This window comes from Sceloporus occidentalis, unplaced genomic scaffold (assembly GCF_023333645.1).
Source record: "Sceloporus occidentalis isolate IW3139 unplaced genomic scaffold, rSceOcc1.0.p SCAF_2, whole genome shotgun sequence".
In the NCBI taxonomy this organism is placed as follows: Eukaryota; Metazoa; Chordata; class Lepidosauria; order Squamata; family Phrynosomatidae; genus Sceloporus; species Sceloporus occidentalis.
The window spans coordinates 168,724,968-168,750,804 of record NW_028316982.1 but is presented as its reverse complement, the minus strand read 5'-3'; the positions used below and the strand labels follow the sequence as shown (position 1 = coordinate 168,750,804).

General features: G+C 39.7%; 2 protein-coding genes across 2 annotated transcripts in view; both read left to right on the top strand.

Moving 5' to 3' along the window:
• The first annotated feature begins 614 nt into the window (after positions 1-614).
• IL18RAP (interleukin 18 receptor accessory protein) lies at positions 615-21,843 on the top strand. The gene is made up of 10 exons (XM_089508010.1): positions 615-684; positions 2,014-2,284; positions 2,755-2,932; positions 4,876-5,053; positions 6,512-6,580; positions 7,125-7,239; positions 8,946-9,103; positions 9,920-10,060; positions 18,585-18,755; positions 21,039-21,843. The coding sequence occupies exons 1-10, from the start codon at positions 615-617 to the stop codon at positions 21,452-21,454; spliced, it is 1,767 nt and encodes a 588-aa protein (XP_089364136.1). The 3' UTR covers positions 21,455-21,843.
• Positions 21,844-24,265: 2,422 nt separating this feature from the next.
• Positions 24,266-25,837, top strand: part of LOC149319267 (sodium/hydrogen exchanger 4-like) — a 40,786-nt gene continuing 39,214 nt past the window's right edge. The window contains exon 1 of the mRNA XM_089511398.1: positions 24,266-24,437. The gene's annotated coding sequence lies outside the window, so the exon portion shown is untranslated. The remainder of the gene's footprint in view (positions 24,438-25,837) is intronic.

The window sequence follows — 25,837 nt, the reverse complement described above, 5'->3', positions numbered from 1 at the left end:
TCTAAATAGAGTTTTACAAACTCTGTTCTAGAGAACCTTAAGATTCCTTGGGGACTTCTTCATAGTCATGAATGTCCTCCTTGAAATCACCACTGATCAATTTCCCCTCAGCCACAGAGATCCAGAGAAAATGTAAAAATGCCAGAGATTGCTTATTCTAGTCTCAAATGCCCTCCACACTTTATTGAGGAGCAGCAGCAAATGAGGAGGCTCACCACGGCTATTTTGAAGAACTGGAATTGGTGGATTATTTGAGGGTGGGTGCAGCCACTCACTTGTCTATTTTTGTTTTTTAAAAAGTCCTGCAAAAAGGGCAGGTGGCCATGTTCAGAGGATCATTAGGGAGATATGAGGCCAAGGTCCAGAAATCCCCAGATGGGGAGCCCCCACATGGGAATGAACTCTTGGATGGGCACACTTTTCACCTAGCAACATGATTCCCAGCCCTAACTTCAAAGTTGCATGAGATAAGCTGCTCCCAAAGACAGTTTACCATTTTTACATTTTTATTTTGTTGAACAGGTACATAAAATGATCCAGTAAAAGCTACGTCTGCCATGAATGCTCATTACCAAATGGAGATTCACCACTGAAAAATGTTATGTTAGAACGCAATGCTAATATTTTGCTGGATTGCCCTATTGTTAACAAAAAGAACAGAGTCCAGAGATTTTAACATAACAGGTAAGACATCATGTTCTGCTTCTTTTTTGTGTCATTCAAATGCTCATTGAAGACAGTCCTCTTAGCCTTAGTTTTCTCACAGAGCAAGGCGTTTTAAAAAGTGTCTTGCTTAAAAGTTAGAAAACTGGCTTTTTTATAGTGGCAGACCTTGAATAAAAACATGATTTGTGCTTGAGGAGTTCTTCAAACATGTAACTTCTCAAAGACTAATTAGGATTGCTCTAGGACTTTGCGGTGACAAGCACACAGACTGTCTGTCTTATCAAGAAAATACAAAATTCCTTTTTCTAAACCACTGCTCCCAATTCCATGTTAAATAGAAAATATGTTTTCTCTCATTTCTTACATACTTCATCATGTTTTCTCCACATTTATCATTACTTGATTGGGGAAGTCCTGTAGCTCAGCAGGAGAGAATATACTTTTTATGTAAAAATCCCCAACTTCAATCCCTGGCATCTCCAGGTAGGTCTGAGAAAGACCTCTGTTTGTATGTCTGGAGAACTGCTGCCATATAGCCTAGGGTAATTGTGGAGAACTTTGGGTCATTCAGATGTTTTTGCATACAGTTCTGTTCAGTTCCATGGCCTATTGCAAGGGATTGTAAGTGTTGGAGTACATCTGGAGTACCAATGTTCTTTACCACTGGTCTCAATACAGAGGAAGATGGAGCATTGGTCTGGTCTTACTCAAAATGGGTTCATCTTTTAGCAATTGGATTTGGATGAAATGTTATAAACTATTTCTAATTTATGTACAACATGTGAGTTATATGAATACTTTTGACTCTCCAGTGTATTTGTTTTCTTCTTTATTGCAGTTTCTGAGATAATCAATTGCAATTTCTTGTATTCAGCTATCTGTTATTCATCATCTCTGAATCCAATACATTGTGGATTTCGTTTTGTGTACAATCTGTTGTTGTTGCTGGTTAGCATATTACTATTTTTTGTGTTCACCAATGTGTAATACTTGTTTCTTCTCCTATTCTTGTACTTATATACAGTTTGTTAATCAATTTGCAGCTGTGCACTTGTGGTGGTTTATGTAATTGCTTCCCTCTCAGTGGCATTCTGATTCAGTATAAGGCTGCATCTTCTGTTCCTATGTCCCTGTAGAACAAACGGTGGTTATGAAAAATAAGGAATGATAAGACTCGCTTGCCATATGGTCAGTCATTTTTTGCAGCTGAGATGCAAAAGCCAGAGCCTTTTACAAGGCCTACCTATAAGCTCAGTTGTGGAAGAATGATCATAGTACCATTGATCATGCTTACTAATAATGGCTGTTTTCCTTCTCAAATTGCATGGCACTTTCACATCTTTCCAGGATGTCTCCAAAAGTCCACTGATGTGAGCTACCGGGCCATTAGTGACCAGAAATTTGTTGTATCCTGTGACTTACCACTTGAAGACCCCACCATGATCTTCAATTATTCTCAACTCTATGAAATCCAGGTGCAGTGGTTCTGGAAATCAAGGGATGGAGAAGTCGAAAAGCTTCATAGGAATGCTACCAGCAACCCTACTCTTTGGGGGAATGCTCTTTGGTTTAATCCACTGAAAGTTCAACATTCTGGAACATATCTCTGCATCAACAGGTTTGTTGTCCTGACAGAATCCTTCGAACCTTCACCACTTTTGGCTAATATTTTGAAAATCCTATGCAGAGGTTCTCTGAGCATTGTTATCTCATTCTCTGATGTACCGAACAGATATAAGTTAGGAAACTGGATTACAGTCTAATTTGCTTCTTTATTTTTATCTGATATATTCTCTGGTTAATTTGTTTAAAATGTATTTTTATCATCCATCATAAAGATTATTTTTTTAAAAAAATAAACAGTTGTGTGGTATGTTATGGTTTCATCACTATGTTATTATTAAACACATCTCTGAAATGAGAGGGACTTAAGTGCATTGGTGAGGATTCAAGTGCATTTAGTGCTGAATGGAAGGCTTTTAAACAACCAGTTCTACTTTTTGTGTTGTCTTAGCTTTTCTTCCTGCCTTCACAGAATTGAGCCTTCTCTAGATGTTTTTACCTGAAGTGTCTTTTTGGGTCCCACAGGAAAGAAATATCAACATGTGTCAATATCTTTATAGTTGTTGAAACAAAAAAGATAGCAAATTGCTCAGGTAACAGCGTGAATGACAAGTACCTGTTTATTTCCCAAGGAACATCTATTTCTTGCCCAGGAAAAGATTGTTACCCTCACTTTCAGCATTCCTCAGTTAAATGGTACAAGGTAAGTGTCATTATATTTGGATCAGGTAAACATAAAGGTGGTTTATTCCTTTGTTTTCCAGTCATAACTGCATTTGTGCTTGTGTGCTTTCTGTGGAGGGGGGGGGGGGGGAAGAGTGACTTGCTTTCTTGTAGTGCAATGGGTTGAAAATAACATCTCTCTATAAAGTTATTTTTCACTCATTCACTAACTCAAGATTAGCTAGTTGTGATGTCTGTGTATAGAATATTGTGGAGAAGAGGCTGCATACCTCTGGATACCAGTTGCTGGAAAACAACACTGTGAGAGAACTATTGCCCTATAGGTCCTGCTTTGAGAGCTTCCTAGGATCACCTGTTTGCCTAGCTGGGAAATAGGACACTGGACCAGATTGGCTCAGGATTCTTATTTTGCTGGTGAATTATATAATCATGAGTGGAGATTTGAAATTATATATATATATATATATATATATATATGTACAAACATATAAACTAAACATTCCAAAATTCATATTTCACAATACTGCTTTATCTGAATTCCTTTCTTCTTCTTGATCTTCTTCACTTTTCATTCTTCTTCTCCTCCTTTTCTTAAATTTGTCCATGTTACTTCCCTTTCTCATTCTCTCACTTATTTTCTTTCTCTTTCCTTTTCCTTCTTACCCTTCTCTCGTTACCTTTCCTAACCTTCTTTCATTTGCCTCTCCTGCTCTACCTTTCTTCTCTATCATCCTATATTTCATTACAACCATTCAACTTACTCTTACGCTCAACTATATGCTCTTACCCTCAGCTACATACTTCCCTCTTCTACATCTCTTCCCAGTACTCAACCTTCAGAAGAAGAAAAAGGAAATTTAAATTTCTTATCCTCACAAAGACATTATACAAATTTATTTAAAAAAACAGAAATAAAAAAAGAATAAAGAAAAGGAAAAAACAAAACAAAAACCTTTTTTCATTCCAACTTCCTCATTTCCGACTTCTTCTGTTCTAAAAATTCTTCTGCACCCTCCCTATATTCTCCCATTAAACCTCTTTGCCATTGTATTTCACTCCTATACTTTCCATCATAACACCGATCTGTATCTCCACTTAAGTCCGTTTATTTACTTTTTATTTCTCTGTTATTCTAACTGTAACTTTATGTTTGTACTCTAAATTTATACCTCAACTACCATTTCCTTAAATTTAACCTGTGACCTTAAAGAGCTAAATCAATCAAATATACCGGAAAGGTTACTATTTTGGACTTCAGTTCCAGAAGGGGCCATTTTGGTTGGGCGATACTGGAGCTTTAGTTCAAACAGTAACCTTTTCAGGCTCTAATGATAATTATGATTAATTGGGTCAACATTGCAAAAGAGTCTTCATGGAAGCATGAATGTCAGAACTCACTCAAAGGGGCTTAAGGAGGTGCAATACCATTAAAAATACAAGTGCCTTGTTTTACTAAGAGTGCATCTACACTGTAGAAATAATGCAGTTTGACACCAGTTCAACAGCTACGGCTCCATCCTACAGAATCTTGGGATGTGTAGTTTTGTGAAGCACCGGGACTCTTTGGCGGAGAAGACTAAAGACTTTAGCTATAGATCCCATGATTCCATATGCAGCACTTTAAGTGGTGACATACTATTATTTTTACAGTGTACATGCACCCTAAATATGTATGTGGTGTTGGTTAAAACAGGCAAGGGTTCCATTTGGCATCTACTACTGAGTTTTGGTGAAGCATGAAAGTGAAAAGTGCAGCCAGTGGCAGGAACAGGAGAGAGGAACTAAAATTGCCCCCTGGCTCCAACATAGATGTGCCTCTACATTATGGAACACTTCTGTCTCTTTCTGAACCATATTGTTTTGGGGGAGGTGAGAAAGAAAGAGACAAAAGTATGCCGACAAATTTGGGAAAGCGCCTATTGTGAAATCTAATATTGTATTTGTCTTTTCTCTTCCCTTTAGAATGGAAGAAGAATAACACTTCAAAAGATCACAAGGCCTGGCCTAGAGTTTAAGGAAGACAAACTGGTATTGCGTTATGTTTATGACAAAGATAATGGGACTTATGTGTGTGATTATACATTGATTGACCACAGTGCTCAGTGGAAAATGAGAACCATAGTTGACGTAATTATCATAGGTAAGTTGCTGTGCTTTCTGTGTGATAATGCATTATATCCTGGCACCAATGTACTAGACTAGGGCGGGGACCAATGTTCCTTTCCTTGACCATCCCCATGGGCCACATCTCGGGAGTGTGCTAAAATACCTTCCCCTCTCTTTCTCTTCCAAAATTTTGACTAGAAGTGATGCTGCATGTGTTTGAAGGGAAGATGGAGGGAAAAGAAGGTATCTGGGATTTCATTCTCACACTCACACATTCACACACACACATGTTGGAGGGGCTTTGGGAGTCCACAAAAGCAGGTCCTGCAGGTTACAGTTTTGCCATCCTGTATCATCATCATCAAATCAGCATGGTTTAGTGGTTTGAGTGTTGGACTATGACTGTGGAGACCAGGATTCAAATCCCAGCTCGGCCAAGAAAACCCATTGGGTGACACTGGGCAGGTCACACTCTCTGAGTCTCAGAGGATGGCAATGGTAAACCCCCTCTGAAGAAACATAGCAAGAAAACCCAATGATAGGTTTGCCTTAGGGGCACTATAAGTTGGAAACTACTTGAAGGCACAAAGCAATCGTCGTCATCATCTCCTGCCCCTTTCAGTCCAAGATTCAAGGCAGCTTACCAAAGTTAAAACAGATATAAATAAAAGTACACATCATACAAAAGATAAAAATTCAATTAAAGTATCAATAGAAATACAGTAAAAGCTGTCAGAAACATGACCATTAATAAGACAAATAAAAAATACAGGCAAGACAACACCTTATGAAAGACCCTTCCCTCCTCCATAATGAATCGTATTAGACTCTCACTACCATTATTATCAAATGTATTCAAATAATGTTTCAGTGGGCTATTTTCATCCATCTTTCCATAACACTCTAATTACTTAAGATTCCATTAAATAATTTACTCAGACTTTACACACTTATTTACAAAGTGTGTTTCATTGACACATGAAAAATGTGCTTGCCCCAACTCCATTGCCAGTTCTGTTTCTCTCTTCATAAGGAGCAAGTTCAAATCTACACAGGAAAGTTTTCCCTATGTGAGAGTTTCCACACAACTAGTATCCCCTGATGTCTTAGGGTTTCTGATATCAAAGAGAGAGAGAATCAGCATGGTGAAGTGGTTTGAATGTTGTACTATAACTTTGGAGACCAGGCTCAACCATGGAAACCTACTGAATGACTTTAAACAAGTCACACTCAGTCTCAGAGGGAAGCAAAGTCAACGCTCCTTGAATAAATCTTGCCAAGAAAATCCCATGATAAGTTCACTTTAGGGTCTCCATAAGCTGGAAATGAAAGCACACAACAACAACAACAACAATTTCATAAAGAGGGGCTATATACATCCATCTTCATATGTCGATTCAACACTTTTTGTCATTACGGTAATATAGTTTGTGTTAGTTAAGAAGTGCCTGATAGACTACACACTTGTGACACCACACTTTTCATATTGTAGCAAAGGATACCATCAGCCCTCCTACAGTTTTGTATCCCAGCGGTGTGACAATCCTTGAAATAGAACTTGGTAAGTGGATTTCCTTGAAAAGCAAATGTTATTACACATAAAACATTAATGCCAATCAACAGGACAATGTTTTTCAAAGATTTTGGTTTACATGCTCAGAAGTCCATGTAACAAACTGGCGGGAAGTAGCGTGGCGGTGCTGATTCTAGGGTTTGGCAGTGCACCTCAACCGCATGCTTCAGAACCCTAGTCCATATAGACACTGCCATCATGGTGGCCTCCTATCCACATGGGGGCTGCCATGATGATGCAAGTATGGCACAGCATCCAGACATCACTGGCAACAAGTGGCGTCATGGTGGCGCCCCTTCCAGTTTGCAACACCGCAAAAAGAAGCTGCTCTAGGGAGCTTCTTTTTGATGGTGTGTTGGTGCTGCAACATGCGGATGCTGCAGCGCAGACGTGGGACTTACAGGTGTGGCTTCTAGCTGCCTGTCTGTACTGCTTTTTAAAAATAATGCAAGCTTTTTATTCTGGAACAGTTCCATATTCGAAATGCTGAATCTTATGTATCTTGTTTTGTTTTCCCCTTTCTTTTGCTCAGGACAATATTTAGAGCTTGAATGCAAAGCCAAGTTTGGTTTTGAAATGAATGCTTCATCTTCAGTGCAGTGGTACATAGAAACCAATGAAAATAAAGAACTAGTCCATCAAAAAAGGTAAATTACATCCAAATTAAATGCAAGGTTTTTTTTTAAAGAGAGAAAATTGTAGGTTCAGAGCAGTGTTCCTATTAAGTATCTTATATAATACATCAGCCAGATTCTTTACGCAACACCATGAAAATGAAAATGTAGCTAGAATGGGAAAGAGTCTTTTTCATTTCTTCATCCTTAGAACAGAGGCAGTTTTTTTTTGTTTTTGTATCCACCCATGCTTTCCAGAGACATCTCTCCCCAGTCTTAGACATTTTTCTGTTTTTTTAAATTTGTTTTGTTTTGTTGCACAGAGGAATAAGTACACAACTGTACAAGTACAATCAGGTCCAATTTTGGCTGGAAACCAGCAGCAATTTTTAAGACAGCTGAATGCAATGTGATGGGTTCTGGGAGTATGATTTTCTTATATTTTTTTAGGGGAGTAAAAAAAACCTTTTTAATGGGTGGTGGTGGTGGGGGGTTTAATGGCCAAAAAGTGTCCCTGGGTCATGCAGTCCCCCTCCTATGAAGAGCAATCATTGCCTGAGCTTGGCCTGTTAGACCAGAGAGAGTGGTAAGATAGGTGCATGTAGAATGAACACACCATGAGACATAATGGGAGTCAGTGCAATGCAGTGGTTTGAGTGTTTGAACAAGACTCTGGGAGACCAGGGTTTGAATCCAAGCTGGGCCATAGAAACCACATGAGTGACCCTGGGAAAATCACATTCTCTTGGCCTCAGAGGAAGGCAATGACAAAACTTCTCTGAACAAATCAAGAAGAGTAGTAGGGTTGCCTTAGGTTTGCTCTAAGTTGGAAACAATTTGAAGGTACACAACAATGAGCAGTAACAGTTTCTGTATAGCATGTCCAGCTCATGGGGCATGATTTTATTTACATATGTAAAGCAAGGTTGGGGAGAGTATGGCCCTCTAGGGCAGTGATGGAGAACCTTTTACAGACGGAGTGCCCAAACTGCAACCCGGACCCCACTTATTTATTGCAAAGTGCCACGTCCCTCTGGCTTTCTAGTAAGAAACTCTGGCAAACTCTGTGCTAGGGCAATAGCATGTGTGCCCACAGAGAGGGCTCTGAGTGCCACCTCTGGCACACGTGCCATAGGTTCGCCATCACTGCTCTAGGGATTACTGGCCTGCAATTCCCAGCATTCGCCATCATTGGCTGTCCTGAATGAACCTGATGGGAATGCAGTACAGCAACATGGAGGTTGTTTCACTTTGGCCACCCCTGATCTAAAAGAACTACAGGGCAAGCTGGCTTTTAAAAATAAAAAGATAGAAGAGGCATCCAACTTGGCCATTACCATATTGGTTAAATAGTTCAACATGTTTACATAGATTGTAATGATTACTTGGTATTTACTTTTGTAAATACCTAACTACAACAAGATTAGTGACAGTGAAACAAATTTCTGTTGTCTTAGTATTAATACGGTTTCAAATTGATAATTTACCAAAATAAGAAAAAAAGTTAAAGCAAGAATATTTTAGCATAAGCAGCCAACTCCACTGTTATGTTGTGTGAACCTGTGTACTCATGCAGATGACAGATATATGGCTGCCCAAATATTCTGCAGTTTGAGTTGCTGTCACTGTAGAAATTAGGGCAACCATGAAAACCTATTTGTCATTGGGCATCCAGGATTGCTGTAAAAGCGTGAAAATGAATGCTAATTGATGAGTGATGGAAGTATTATTCTATTTAGTGTTCATCCAAAGGGACTAGAAGGCCAAACCTTTAGTGATGTTTTCACCCTAAAGGTAATAATGGAAGAAGACTTAAGGAACCACTTCATCTGCTTGGCTCAAAATTCAGTTGGGAACTCCACAGGGATGTTCAAGCTTAAGAGGAAAACAGAAAGAGGTAAAAATGGCAAAGCATCTTTTGTATGTTTCTATGTATGTATGTATGTAATTTATATTCTGTCTATCTTCTTGCACATGACTCATGGGGGCTTGTTTTAGCCCTCATTAAAACTGCCCTTCAGTATTTTCATAATCAGAGATGTTCTTTAAATAATAATAATAATAACAATAAGTTACCTTTTCTAAGTCCTGAAGTCATTTCAGGTTTTGCTCTCTTGATATCACCAATTGTATCAGTAGAAAAGAACACACCTGCTATTTTTGTGTTATGCAGGGGAAAAAACAAATAATGTTCTTATACTCTTTGTTTACTTTTTGAAGCAATTAAATGAAATAAGTCTGATTTCCCCATTTTATTAGAGCAGCTCTGCTTCTTGCAGCATTTGAGGTGATCTAAATTACAAGATGATCAGAAGTCAGAGAAGTAACTTTTTTGGACTATACTTCCCTCAATCCTCCAGCTAAAAAAGCCACTGCCAATGCTCCTTAGGGGATTTTCGGAGTTTTAGATTAAAAAGTGAAATTTTGGAGCTCTGGCTGTATATGGATGAAAACAGACTTGCCCAGATTGGTTCACACATATATTCTCTACACAATAAATGCCTCATGACTTGGCCCTGCATGTGTTCAAATTCAGACAGTCTATATTGCTCTTTAAAACATCCATTTGTCTTTTCAGCCTCTGTGTCCACATCACCAGTGATCAAAACACTGCCCAAATATTTTAAGAGCAGTTTAATTCTATCTTTTAGCTTGTCATCAGTGTTACATTTAGCTCAATAGCTGTACCTTTCCTCCCCTTTGTTCTTTTTAGGTATCTATTTCCTACTTATTTTGTGCTGTACAATCACAACACTGCTTGGGATCATTTTGGGAAGTACACTGGTTTATTGGCGCTGGATCGATCTAGTGCTTTTTTATCGGTATTACCTGGCTAAAGATGAAACTGTGGGAGGTGAGAGCTTTTCAGTTATAACTGTTACATTGTGCAGTCTCTTCCCATGCTACCATTTTGGTTGAGGATTTTTTATTATTTATTTTATTATTTATTATTTAAGGGAGGGAGGGACAAATGGACACATAGACACATACACTTACATCCTACTCTTCCCCCAAGGAGATCAATGCTGTCCTGCATTTTATCCTTTCAACAACCCTGTGAGGTGGATGAGAGCACGTAGCTTCTTGAAGATTTGTGGCCAGGGCCACAGTTTGTATTATTCTTTACTCAGAGGAGTTTATCAGACAAGGGAAATTGGAAGGCTAATCCAATGCCAATCTGAACGCAATCATGGAGTTTAACGTTATTGCGTGATAGACCGCCACACACAAATTCGGGCAATGGGAAGTCAGTCTGCGCGCAATCATGGGGTTTCACGTTATTGCGTGATAGACTGCCACAAGCAAATTCGGGCAATGGCATACTATTTTTGGGCAATGGGGAACCAGTTTGAATGCAATGAGCATTCATGTAATTTCGCTAAACTGGGGACTTTATGTGAATGCGTTCTGGCCCCACTTTCTTTTCATTCGAAATTAAGAGAAATTTCTCATGTGTGATAAACTCCTATGTCTTCCTCCCATTACTATATAACTATGTTTAAAACCTGTGGCTTTGATGTTTATCAAGGTATATGAAGAAGCGGATCAGTATCCACAAACCCTTATGCTAAAATTGATCAGTTAGTTTTAAAGGTGCTGCTAGGATTTCCTATTCCCCTTTTTCTGTTGAATGATCAGGATCACCCAATAATAATAATCATGAAATAGGTATTTGAACCTGGGTCCTCTGGGACCTATTAGTGTATTCTAGTCACTACATCACACTGACTAATCCATTACAGCAGGTGTAGGAATCATGCAGCTCCTCCAGTGTTGGATTGTAACTTTTCTTGCAATGGAGAACAAATTGCTAAGACTGCTCTTTGTTTCCTTTGATAACCAAATGAGCAAAGAATGACATCTCTGCCCAGCCACTACAAACTCACTATTCAGTGTTAATGTAAAACAGTTCTAACAAAGAATGCAGATTTCCCATAGTCACCAATGCAATGTATATAATGTTAGAGAGCCAGAATGATGTAGTGGTTTGAGCATTGGACTATGGTTCTAGAGACCAGGGTTCAAATACTGGCTTGGCCATACAAACCCACTGGGTGACCTTGGGCAAGTCACACACTCTCAGCCTCAAAGGATGGCAATGGCAACCCCTTTCTTAAAAAAAAACCTGCCAAGAAAACTCCATGATAGGTATATCTTAGGGTGCCATAAATTGGAATTGACTTGAAGGCACACTACAACAACAATGTAAGGGATTATATTCACATTTGTGGTTAAAGCAACTGCCTTTAATTTATTTATACAGTGGCCCATCTGTACAATACCAGAAAGTTTAGTTTTATACTAAAATATACATATGAAAACCAATGGGATCAACTAAATTTGTTGTTTGTTGTTCTGTGCTGTCAGGTCGTTTCTGAATTACGGTGACCCAAGGACTGACTAGAACAGACAATAATGCTAATAAAGGTGGAGGGTAGTAGACAGAGAAGAAGATTGCACACTAGGTGGATAGACTCAATCAAGGTGATCACAGCCCTGAGCCTGCAGGACCTAAGCAGGACAGCTGAGGACAGAGGATCTTGGAGGTTCTCGCTCATAAAGTCATCATGAATTGAAGTCAGCTTTAAGGCAGTCAACAACGTCAATAAATGAGAACTTATCATGGGGTTTTCTTGGAAAGAGTTGTTCAGAGGGGTTTGCCTTTGCCTTTCTTTGAGGCTGAGAGGGTATAACTTGGCCAAGTTTACTCTGTAGGTTTTCATGGCTGAGTGGCGATTTGAACCCTGGTCTCTAGAGACATTGTCCAACACTCAAACCACTACACCATACTGGCTCTAGCAACCAGTTAATCATTCCAGTTATAATGCCAACAATATAACTGCAATGTACATTTGATATTCCAATATAATTGCTACACTGCCACAGACAGAATCAACTCTGATGATAACTAAAGTATGCCAACAAAACAGTGGCCAACAGATTGGAAACAATCAATATACATCCCTATTCACAAAAAAGGAGACACAGAAGTCTGTAGCAACTATAGGACCATAGTATTAATTTCCCATGCAAGCAAAACATATTATCGAGAAATAGAATGATTTCCAATTGGCAGGGGGACAGGCAAGGTGGCATTCAACCAATCTATGTATGCAGAAAATATCATATGAAGAGCAGGTTTAGACTCAAAAGAAGGAAGAGCAAAGATAGGAGGAAGGAACACAACAATCTAAGATATGTGGACAATGACACAGTACTAGTAGAAAACATCACAGACTTGGAACAATTACTAGGGAATATAAAAGAAGAAAGCGAAAAGGCAGGATTGCTGCTGAACATAAAGAAAACAAAAATAATGACCACTGAGTATCTACATAAATTCAACCTAGATAATGAGGAAATTGAACTTGTTAAAGAGTTCTCATACCTTAAATCAAACACTGATCAGAACGGAGAGAGAACTGAGCCAGGAATGGGAACAGCAGCCATGAAGGAACTAGACAAGATCCTAAAATGTAAACATATGCATCTGAGCACTAAAGTTAGAATTGTCCAAGCCATTATATTCCCCATGGGAGACAGTGAAGAAAGCTAAAAGAAAGAAAATCAACTCATTTGAGATGTGGTACTGGAGAAGAATGCTGACTATATTGTAGGCAGCCAAAAAGACAAACAAAGGGGTATGTGAACAGATTAAGCCTGAACATTTTCCTGGAAGCCAAGATGATAAAATTGAGGCTGTCATACTAGATGGACATTCTCAATCAGAGAAATCACAGGCCTGAATTTACTGAACCTAAGCAGAGAAATAGAGGATGGGGGGCCTGGAGATGTCCCATCCACAAGGTTGTCATGCCTCGGGGCCTACTCCAGAGTATTAACAACAAACATATTTAGCCATATATTTGTGTTCCCATATATTATTTTAGGTAAGAGACTAAAAATCTTTGGTCTTCCAAATTTATGAATTTCATAGGGTTTCCTTAGACAAGGAATACTCAGAGGTGGGTTTGCCATTTCCCCTGAAATAGAGCCTATAGCACCTGGTATTCATTGGCTGTCTCCTATCCAAGTACTAACTGGGGCTGAATCTACTTAGCTTCTCAAGATCAGACAGAATCTGATGCCTTTAGGGTATTTTAATAAAATAATAAATAAAAATTTTATTTATATACCGCCCTTCCTCAGATCAGGGCGGTTTACATCATTTAAAAACATCATACATACAACAATTAAAAACAGTACAATAAAAACAAAAAAGCCCCAGGTTAGCGGATCCTCTTGTCAGTGCGGCGGAAGGAGGTCCGTAGGACAACTTAATCGGGGAATGCATTGCCAAAAAGGAAGGTCTTCAGATCCTTTTTGAATTGGGCCAGGGAGGTGGCCGAGCGGAGCTCTGTGGGCAGCGTGTTCCAAAGGGCCGGGGCGGCGGTGGAAAAAGTCTTCCTACTCGTGGAAACAAGCCTAGCCCCGGGAACCCTAAGTAGTTGCTGCCCAGATGTTCTGAGGGTGCGGGGCGGAATATATGGGGAGAGGCGGTCCTTCAGGTATCCTGGGCCCAAGCCATTTAGGGCTTTATAGGTCATTACCAACACCTTATATTGCGCCCGGAAGCGAATGGGCAGCCAGTGCAGATTTTTAAGCACCGGTGTAATGTGGCTGGCCCTGGAAGTGCCAGTGACCAGCCTGGCTGCCATATTTTGGACCATTTGTAGCTTCCGGGTTTGGTATAAGGGTTGCCCCATGTAGAGTGCGTTGCAGAAATCCAGTCTCGAGGTTACCAGAGCATGTACCACAGTTTCAAGGTCCCTCTGGGCCAGGTATGGGCGCAGCTGGTGAATCAGCCGAAGCTGATGGCCCTTTGAAAACAAATTCTTGGGCTACTGAACATATTCTTCAGTGCTATATTTTGCACATAGTAAGGGCTGTTTAGCAAGATCAACATAGCCCTGAATAGTAAAAGCTCAAAGAAGAGATAGCAAATCTCAAGGAGAAGGCAGAAGAAGAAAAATAAACCCAGGAAATGAAACTAGGTCAGAAGCAACTGAAGAAACCTGACACTGAAGAACATATTTTAAATATGTTTATTCTACTTTTCTGCCTAAAGCATGAATGCTAGACTGAGAAAATTCCACCCAAAGCAGGAATTTGAACCCATGTCAAGACTGCAAATATTTTTGAGCTTTTATGTGCATTGCAGTTGCTGTTTAAATGCTCTCTAAAATGGTAGAAAGCTAATTTGTTCATATATGTGTGTGTAAATGGAAAGATGTCAAAAAGGATTTGAAACCCTTAATCCTGCAATCCTATTGCCCACTGAGGAGTAGGTGCCACTGAACATTCTTCAGAGCAAGACGTGCATAGGATTGCACTTCTATCATGCTGGTTAAGTTTGGAACATACATTATTAATACCTTCAATCAAAGGTGAGAAGCATCAGGCCTTGGGCCAAATCCAGCCCTCCTCAAATCACAATGTGGCACTCTGGGTTTCCTCACATGACCACAGCTCCTTCCTCATGAGAACATCATTTGGTGCTTTCCCAGCTTTTAGTCATTCTGAAAGGTTGAGATGTCCCTGAAATGCGAGGCTTAGTTACTGGCAGTAAGAGCTTTGCGTCCTCCAATGCTGATAAATTTGGTTTGGGGATCTGCCCAGCTCTGGATCGCATGCCCTAGCAAGGGTGTAGCTACATGCGGGGCAAAATGAGGGCATTCTCCCCTAACAAAATGGAGGGATGACATTTCCCTTCAGTTCTTAAATATTACAGAGACTGAGACAGTGTAAAATGTTCACAGCTAGAGCTCTTATATTTGCTGTGTTCACATTCCTTTGGTAACTGCCCCTTTTCTTTGGGTGCCTATACTCTATTTGTAAATATTCAACTGGAGTTTTACATTACTGCAAGGCTAGAAATTTGGTGACATAAGGAACAGTTCATTTGAGCGAGCAGAATTTGGGATATTGCCCTTATTCTGCCTCTAGCCCTGTAGTTACATCCCTGTGCCTTGCCCAAAAACCTCTTTGAATTTGAATTGGACCATCAGGCTGAGAGACTTGTCACATCCTTACCTCAGATAGTACACACTTCTACATTTAAAATCGCATGGTTTCTCATCATAGGTCTTACAACTTATGATGATATTACATATCTGCAAATTATTCTGTGCACACATGCTGGGACTTCTGGCTGACTGCTGTTTCACAACATTGGTAGACAGTGCACACAAAAATATGTACATGTCTATCATAATAATCATCTACTTCAGGAAATGATTTATGTCGGTGTGAAAATGGTCCTTAAAATAAGAAAGATGTAATAAAGCAGCAATTTACCTTCTGCTGACTTGGGTTACATCTCTTGTCTTGTAGCAGCCTCTGCTGTTAAAATAAAGAATAATTAATTTTGGAGAACATTTTAGAAACCAATAAGATTTCTGAAAAATTGTGATAACCATGTGTCTCCTTGGTGGCAAGGAGTGATGCAGACATCTGCCTTTTGGGTGTTGTGTGGTTTTAGTAGATAGAGTGCTGGATTTGGGTCTAGGAGACTGAGGCTATATCCACAGTGCAGAATTAAAACAGTTTGACACCACTTTAACTACCATAACTCTATCCTACAGAATTTCTACCTTACAGTTAAAGTGGTGTCAGACTGCTTTATTTCTGCAGTGTGGATACATCCCTAGACTCAAGCCTGCATTAATTGCTTAAGCTCATTGGGTTACATTGACAAACCTCAGAACATTACTTATCAGAAGTAGTTAGTTTTGTTCTATTTTACAACATTTCATAGAATGACAGAATTGGAAGAGACCTCAAGGCCCATCCAGTCCAACCCCCGCCATGTAGGAATACCAAAGCACTTCCAACAGATGACCATCCAGCTTCTGTTTAAAAACCTCCAAAAAAGGAGACTCCACTACCTTCTGAGGGAGCATCTTCCACTGTTGAAGCAGTTTTAGTAGTAACCCCATGCAGTTGTTCATTGTGACGGTAAAAATGAGTAACTTAGATATTTGTTGCACTGCTCAATACTTACTTTTCTTGAGGGGGTAAAAACCCCTCAAACTAATAAGATATTTTCATTTAGATTGAAAAAAAAATCCTGTCAACGTGATTCATTACACCATAGTTACAGATAACTGCATTACTTGTAATTCATTACTTCCATGCACTGCACTATGTATCAGTTGCAATTCTTCAACTTAGAACTTTATTGCACCATGGGCTCCAGGCAGGGATGAGAATGGAACAGAAGGGGCCAGGAACGAGTGTGGAATGAGTCGGGGACACATTTTACTGCACACAAAGTCCCTCGCGCGTTCTGTTCCATTCCCCATCTGTTCCAGAGGGTGCGATTTTTGAGAACTGTTCAAAACAGTTCTCAAAAAATCTCCTCCTCTAGGGATGGATTGGGAATGGAATGAGTGAGGGACTTCCTTGTGTGCAGTAAAATGCATCCCCCACTCATTCTGTTCCCTTCCAGACTCCTTTTGTCCCGTTCTCATCCCTGCCTGGAGCACTGTGCGATAAAGTTCTTAATCTGCGCTGCTGAGTTATTATGAGGATAGAATGGGAGTAGGTAGACACAGACAATATGTAGAGCTGTTCAGTAAGTTTCTTTTGGGATTATTTTCACTGAGACTATAACTAGGGTTGCCATATCCCGCCTGGGGGCGGGACTTTCCCAGTTTGGGGCGTGGCCACACGGTCCCGCCCTGGTTTGGCCCCACCCCTGGGACCCCCCCCCCCACCGACGCCAGGCAGGGAAAAGAGCCTGGCCTCAGCAAGGCTCGTTCCCTGTTTGGCCTCCTCCGCCAGCCAGGGAGGCGGGCTGGGAGGGCCAGGGGAAAGGGTCTCACCTCGGCAAGGCCCTTTTCCCCTCCCTTGCCGCTTTCCCCACTGGCCACGGAGGCTTCAAGGCAGGGACGAAGGGTCTCGCCTTGGGGAGACCCTTTCCTCCCTGCCTTGAAGCTTCCTCCGCCGGCCAGGGAAGCTTGAAGGCAGGGGAAAGAGCCTTTCTTCTTCTTTCTCCTCCTCCTCTTCTTCTGTCTCCTCTCCTCCTCCTCTTCTTCCTCCTTTTTCCTCTTCTTCATCCTCTTTTTCCTCTTCTTCCTCCTCCTCTTCTTCTCCACCTCTTCTTCTCCACCTCATCCTTCCCCTCTTCCTCCCCTTTTTCTTCCTCTACTTCCTCTTCTTCCTCCTTTTCTTCTTCTCCGCTTCCTCCTCCTCTGCTTCTTCCACTCTTGCTCCTCTTCTGGTTTTTGGCCAGAAAGGGAAGCACATTTCTGCCATCTGTCTAGGAATAATGCCAAATGTCCTCCATTTTTATCATGCCTAAGAAACATGCATTTATATGAATTTTTTAAAAAAAAACATCAATTTTTGAGTGTCCTCCATTTTTGCCAAATGTGTCCTCCATTTGAAAATTTTGTCCTACATTTGTCCTACATTTGTCCCAGTTTGGAGGTCCTGACTTATGGCAACCCTAACTATAATTGCAAATACACTCCAACTTTTGCACCTTGTGGCTGGGGCAGTAAAAATCAAAGGATATCCTTACAGGAAAAAAAGATTCCACCTAAACATTAGGAAGAACTTCCTGATGATAAGAGCTGTTCAACAGCTGAACACACTCCCTCAGAGAGTGGTGGAGTCTCCTTCTTTGGAGGTTTAAAAACAGAGGCTGGATGGCCATCTGCCAGGGGTGCTTTGATTGTGAGTTCCTGCATGGCAGAATGGGGTTGGACTGGATATCCCTTGTAGTCTCTTCCAATTCTATGATTCTTTCACCCAACACTAATTCCATCTGAATCTTGTAGGCAATGGAGGCATTAAATTAGGAAATACATTTACTATACATAAGATGCAAACTCTAGCATAAATTACAAAGCTTCAAGTTAAGTCTTTTATATTAAATATCTCTGTTTAATTCTGTTTCTGCACATTAATTCTGTTTTTGTGCATTAGCACTCCAGTTCTATACATATTTATTCAAAAATGAATAAACAGTGAGTAAGCATGTTTGAACTACAGCTTTGATTAAAACTATAACCTAATCTTCTATTTATTTTTTGACTTAGTCATAGCTGCTAAAGATGGAAGTTATTTTACTAAGAGAACAATGCTAGGAAACTTTCTTTGCCTATCTTCCCTAAGTGAAAAGGGTTGCCCGCCAGAAATTCAAAAGCAGCTTTTCACAGTAGGGAGCTAGTCTGATAGAAAGTTTTAATTGTTCAATTACTGCCTGATAAAGCTGCAAAGGTAGAAGAGCCTTGGCAGTTAGAAATACCAATTTTTGTTACAGGTGCCTTAAGACATACCTCTCCCCCCCCCTCTTTTGGTTCCTTTTTATTTAAAGAATGTTTGCTTCTCCATTGTACTGCTTATAAGAAAATTTCCTCCCCTTTTAGATTGCAAGGAATATGATGCCTTTGTGTCCTATGCAAAAGCAGATCCCTCTGGGATAGATAAAGCTCTGTGTAATGAGGAAGAATTTGCCTTGGAGTTTCTTCCTCAGGTTTTAGAAAATGGATATGGCTATAAACTGTGTCTCAAGGAACGGAACATCCTTCCAGGAGGAGGTAATATCTTAGATTATTGCATAATAATATTTCTTGTAAAAAAAAATGACAATAGCAAATCTATATGGCAAAAAATTCAGTCCAGTAGTGGGGTCAAATAAACAGCCAGTAGAATACCCACCAGAAATTATTAAAAATGACAGTGTGTGTAAATAAAGGAAATCACATTTTGTCTGAGACCTTCCCTATTTATGTAAAACAAAACAGTCAGATATAAAGTCATTACAGGCTAACATGGACTATAATGTAAACACTATGAAGATGTATACAGATGGTATATGGCGTCTAATTGACTCCAAAGATTTTAAGACAAGCAAACATACTGTATTGCCATAAAGATACATAAAAATAATTAAAACAGATGCACAAGTATATCAATTCTGTCTTTTAATGAATTGTAAATGTTTTTAATTCTATAGATTATTGAATGGCCTTTTAAATCTCGCTTCTCTTTCTCTCTCTGTCTCACACACACACACACAGAGCATGTTTGTATGTTTTAATCTGCATTAATTTTAATAAACTGTGAGATGCCTGAAATCACAATATTTGGGTGTGTGTGTGTGGGGGGGGGAGAGGCAAAATATAAATGAATTAAATAAATAAATAAATATAACAATACAATATTCATCAGTTGTGAACAATCAGTAACAACAACAAATTTCACAAACCTTGCAAATGAAGCACATACATCCTGAGCGGCCTATGCATAAACATCACATTTCACAACTGTATGCACAGACAACGTTACAGAAAGTACATCATTTCTGTGAGTTAGTGTATGTTGAGAGGAAGTCATTGTTTTGACTGCAGAGATAATGCCAACTCCCTTTTTTGGAATAATCAGAAAACTGGTTTTACCAGTTTTCATGCCGCTCTTGATGCATGGCAAACTGGCTATATGTCTAGACTCAAACCAAAGTTTCATCTATTGGGAAATGACCTAACATGGATCACACCATCACAAATAATATAGGCATTTAATCATGCCCAGTATATTGGAAAAGGACACATTTTTTCCATTGCTAATTCCCTGTGTGCTAGCATAGTGCTGGAAAAGTTACAAATGCGAGTTTGTAAATGTGGTATTAGTTTATTACCAGCATCACCCCTAGATTTCAAGATATGGGAGGAACAAAAGCAGCTGGTGTCACATAGCTACACAGACAGAACTGTTTCTCCTCTTAAGAGTTTATTGCATGCTGTTTAAAGTGACTTACCCCATTCACATTTAATTTTGAAGCTGGATCTTGTTGCATGCACTTGGGGCCGTGTGATTGCAACCCAACTGTAGCCTAGGTCCCAGCCATGTTTATGCAGCATCTTTTAAAAACCACGAGTCTGTAGGTTGCACCCACCTGGACCCTGGCGTGTGCAATAAGATCTGGCTTCAAAGTTAAATGTGAATGGGGTAAGTTGCTTTAAACAGTGTGCGATAAACCTCTATGACTAACCCACAGTGCACAACCACTTGCAGATTCCACACAAACAAAGAAGCAAGGGGGTGGTAGTGACACATGCCAGGGGTCTCCAAAGCTTGGGGGGAAATCCCTCTCCCTTTGGATGGGAGCTGGGACTTCCTTGTCCCGTCCTTCCCGTGCAGTCGTGGGAAGGACTTTCAGATGACATTGGCCCATCCAGGAAGTACAAATGACAGCAATCGTGTGAAAGACTTACATATAAAGCCACACTGATCCAGTCATTGTCCCTTCAGTGAGGTGGAATTGTCTAGTACGTGCCATTCATTTTGCATTAACGGAAGAACTCATTAATGCAGTTCCACTTCACTGACAGGTTTATGACAGAATCGGTGCTTCAAGAGTGAAAGTCTTTCATTCAATCGCTGTCACAGATAGGATAAGAACAGGCTTTGCTCCATCCCCTGTCTGATAATTTCCTATGACTCCTAGATTCTCCCAGCATGCATGTCCAATGACTGTGCTGGTTGATTCTGGGAGATGTGTTCCAGAAAAGGAATTTCTCCAGTTTCTGAGAGTTTCCAATGGCCTTCCTCCATCAAAGCTCATTTCTGAAGATCTTAATAATATCCATGATCAAGAGCCAGGATATCAAAATACCTAAAGGGAGGGAACTATATATATATTTTATAACAGAATAGCTTTTGGTTGGCTTTTATTGCCTTTCAGATTTTATTATGCTATTTTGGTTGTCTTAATCTTGTATTGATATACAGAATTTAAATACACCACATTGGATTAAAGCATGGTTTAGAAATTCTTACAATAATTTAAATACATTAATAGTAATTATTTCTTTTCCCAGCATACACTGATGACATTGTAAATGCACTCAAAAGGAGCAGACGGGCCATAATGGTCTTGACCCCAAGCTATTTCAAAAATAGAGAATCCCTCTTTGAACTTGAAGCAGCAGTCAACACTGTGCTGGAGGATAAAACCATCAAACTCATCCTGATTCAGTTGGAGCCTTTCCAGGAGCCACAGTCACTGCCACAGAAAGTGAAGAAAGTTCTCAAGATTTTACCAAGGGTTGTTTGGGAAACATCTACCTCTCACACTGCTAATAATCAGTTCTGGAAAAAGCTGTGGTATCACATGCCAGTGAAACATACCATAGGAACTAAAGCCAAGCAATCTTTATTCTCCACCACCTCATTCCTACTGGAAGAAGAGAAAATGCACTGGAAGAAGAAAGATGGAGAAAGATCTGTAACCTAAAGTCTAGGTCCCACACTGAAGACATAGGGCCACAACACACAGGCAAAATTAAGTGGTTTCCAGCCACTTTGAAGGTGGGACATTTAGATGACACATGCCTCAAAAGCAGCTGGAAACCAGACTGAAGCCATACTCTGGGGCTAAAAACCAGAGCAAAAAGAAGCCAAGATACTCTGAATCAAGGTGGAAAATGTGCATCTCCATGCTTGCATATATATGCCCCAACATGAGTGTGGGACTGTGGCAAAACAAAGAAATGAAAGTGCAACAACTTACAATACACACAAACCAGACAGTCCAATGGGAGGGGGGAGTCATGGTGTGAAAGGGGCATGTATGGGGGCCCTCCATGACTGTGCTTTGTCATGGCATGTTAAAACCTTCTCAAGCTTTTTAAAACACAATGTTTTTAAAGGACCTGTTTAGGGTGTTGTATTGTTTTATTTGTTTTAAACACTTTTATTTTTTTAACTGTATTTTTATTCTTTTCACAAGCAATCTATTTTGATAGTGTAACAATTTAATTCTGTTTTAATGCATCACTTTTATATGTTTTTAATTGCATTGTTCCTTTCATGTTGTGTTTGGTACAAAGGGTTATTCTGGAAATTGTTTAATTGTTGGCCGATTCAATACTTTCATGTGCCACAGCACCTGACATTGTTATTCATTACATTGATCATCATGGGGAAGACGAGAATGATTGAATAGCATTCTCAACATGTAAAAACCAACTGGTCAACAGCTGAAGTTAGAAAAACTGTTTTTGTTTGTTTGTTTGTTTGTTTGTTTTCTTAAAAAACAAAAACCCAGACTTCCAGGATCCCCCAGCTAGCATGGCTACTCTCTAGTCATTCTGGCCAGGGGATTCCTAAAGATGCTATTGAAAAAAGGAACTATTTGAAGCTCTGGTCAGAAGTCATAAGAATTCAAAAACAAAGGACCAAAACAGAGATAGAAAATATTGGCATATGACCTGTCCAGATATAACATACCAATACATTTGGGTGTACATCTTAGAGGCAAAGGGGAAAAAAAGTGAACTTGTTATGTATCAGCTAGGCAGGAGGTCTCAAAATAAAATATAACAGGAAGCTGAGTCCTTTCTCCCTCTACGTTACATTTTGGTATTTCTGCATACTTTTCTCCCCCACCCCCATTGTTTCAAAAATATCTGTATGAAGCTCCTCAGTGTCTGCAATTTTTGGTGCCAAAAAGTGATCTTTGGAAAGCAATGGATATCTTTCTGGCAATAAGCATTGTAGGGGTGGGGAATCTGGAAGAGGACTATCTTGGACACCAGTGTGAAAGTCCTCCTACCCCCAAAAATATGTGGTAGTTAGTTAGGTCCTCTACCCTGATGCCCTAAGATAGAACATGTTTGGTCCCCTAAACCCATTTTTTGTTCCAGAATCCACAGAGAACTTGACCTGCAGTGTAGTCATTCTATAACATTGCCATTAGTATGGCTGGAAACAATTTCCCAAATTTCACCCACTTGGCATATAATGGGGTGCATAATGCAGTGACACATGCTCTGTTTGTCAGTATGTTGGCCTTATGTGGGGGAAAGTATAAATATTTCATGTTGTGCACCTTCAGACTTTCCTTTCACCTCTGAGCATGTCAACAGCTGGAGCCACTCACACTTCTCCTCTACTGCTGCAGCCCAAAAGCTTGTTGAGTGCCATCCAGCCTGAGAATCTTGAATTCTGGCACTATCTCATTTCATTTGGGATTTTCTCATCATACGTTTTTGTGATAAATGACATTCAAAAGGGGTTTACCATGCCTCCTCCTGTGCAGCACTAACAAGTGTCATCTATGGTGTCACTGCTCTGGCTCTGAGAGATCCCCTGCCAGTGCAACTCCTGCTGCCCAGTAGATGTTTGCCTCCTCAACAAAAGCTGATCTAGCCTAGGATACCCCTGATGGTAGCACTGCTACCATCAGTATGGCCTTTTGCCTCATAGGAGCATGCAATCTCACGACTGCAGAAAAGTAATGCCAGGGTGAGGGAGTGTATTATATCCCATAATAAATTTTCTTTATGGTAAAAATAAATAAATAAAGCCAATACCCGCCCCCAGCTTGCCCCAATCATAGTACATGGGGATTAAAGTACTTCCTAGTCTGACTGATTTTTGAGCTCATAAGAGCAGTCACACAGAGGTTGACTATTTGATGCTCCAAAGCATATCCTGCTGTTTTCTAGTAAAGAGTTACTGCAGCTCTTGCTAGTATCCACTAGATGTCCCTAACATATTTTACATATTTAAATCTGAGAACTATCAGTCTTTTACAAAGTCAGAAGTGACTGAGCTGAAAGTAACCCGGGGTGAGGAACTATAGGAGTGAAACCTGCAGAGCAGCCTCTGTCTTTGGACTATGAATAGTCCATAGTATTATTTCCTGGCTTCTGGGTCTAGAAATAATCATATTGGGCACAAAATTGTATTTTGTGAGCGGTTACCATTGGAAGCCATGCCAGGGCAACAGTGGGTTACAGAATCTGAAGACCCCTGTTTGTAGTTTCAAATTGTTTGTTAATGAAGAATAGCACTTTGGGACTAAGAAGCCAACTGGACACAAACTAGGTATGTTCCTGTGGCAATCTATTTTCGTTTAGGACAAAAATGTGAATTTAGGAACAAGAAAATACAAAAGGGAGTTTTTAAGAAGAACACCTCCTTCAAAGAACACAGAGACGTTTTCTTCTGCAGCATGGACAATCAGAGCCGCATGTATATAAGACTCTTTTCTTGCCTATTACTCTTTCTGTCAGTCTTGGAGGGTTATTTTGCTACCACGTATGTGAATCTGCCACACAGGAATGCTACCCGTTCAGGGGAATCTGACCCATTTGATGTTACTGAATCGGGGAGAGATGAGAGGTTGCATATTTTTACAGTGGATTATGAATATGTGCAAATACCCTACGAAGTCACACTGTGGATTCTCTTGGCCTCCCTTGCAAAAATAGGTGAGTTAAACTGTCTTATTTCCCAGAAACCTCATGGAACAAATATCCATATGATTGTACTGCACATCACCCCACATACAGAGGCAGTACAGTAGTAACATTGTACAGGTTGAGTCTCCCTTATCTGAAATGCTTAGAACCAGAAGTGTTTTGGATTTCAGAGTTTTATTGGATTTTGGAATATTTGCATGTACAAAATGATATATCTTGGAGATGGGACCCAGGTTTAAACATGACATTCATTTATGTTTTGTATATGCCTAATACATATAGCCTGATAGTAATTTTACCCACAATATTTTAAAATAATTTTGTGCATGAAACAAAGTTTTTGTACAATGAAGCATTACAAACCAAAGGTGCCACTGTCTCAGTCACCTATGTTTTTGGATTTTGGAGTTTGGAATTCCAGATAAGGGAGATTCAACCTGTAGCAAAGAAGCAAGCACAAGCATAGAGAAAACAACAGAGTGGGGTGTTTTAGATTACTGGTTTAGTAATATATTTTCCTTACTTAAATGATCTGACCAGTTGATGGCTCGACTATGACAGTGTATGATGAGAACGCTTAAATGCACTTGTTACAAATAATGCAACAAAGTAAATGTTAAAGTGTTAATAGTATTAAAAGTAAGTAGTGTCCAAGTCCTATATTCAATTACTTGGGAGTAAGACCTATTTAATTCAGTAGACTTTACCTCTGAGTTTGAAACATAAGATTGCAGCAAGAGATTGCTGTGAAGTTTGTTAAATGAAACATCTCACACAGCATTTTTGTATTCTGAGTAAAATACTACCTTTTTTTGTTTGAGCTGGCATAAAGCCATCTTCTGTTCACTAAAGGTGCCCGGGGGGGGGGGGGCAGGGGAGCCTATGTGTTATATTCCCAAAGCTCAGCATAATTATTTTGTGTACTACAGCTAAAACTCTGTGTTTTACCTCTGGGACAATATGGAGAAGAGCATGAAATTTTACAATATGTTTCTATCCAATAGGTCTTACTCACAGTTAAGAGTACTCTATACAGGATTGTATGATTAATAGCCTGAATTTGTCCCAGTTGCTTTCAGAGACCAAGTACAGTTTCAGTGGAAGCATATTAAAAAATAGCCATCTGTGCAATTTCATATATTGTAGATTGGCCCAGGCAAGCTATTTTGTGGGAGGAGATTTTCCAACACAATTTACTTGCAAACCTCTCCCACCCCCACCCCCACATAAATCTATATTCTGTCATGAATTGTACTACTGCATTCTCAAGATTAATTACTATTCAGTTCAAAAACCAAGATGTAAAAGTAATGAATTTAGCATTCTGACATTTAACATTATTTTTTAGAATAGTGATAAGATATGTTATCTTAGAATTCATAAAAAAAATTGAAGTGGGTTTTCAAAGT

Bases quoted from the DNA above. Each gene is read 5' to 3' on its own strand.
- IL18RAP (XM_089508010.1), top strand. From the start codon at position 615: ATGCTAATATTTTGCTGGATTGCCCTATTGTTAACAAAAAGAACAGAG. The intron at 9,104-9,919 runs GTAAAAATGGCA...TGTTCTTTTTAG, and splicing joins TAAGAGGAAAACAGAAAGAG to GTATCTATTTCCTACTTATT. The intron at 10,061-18,584 runs GTGAGAGCTTTT...CTCCCCTTTTAG, and splicing joins TAAAGATGAAACTGTGGGAG to ATTGCAAGGAATATGATGCC.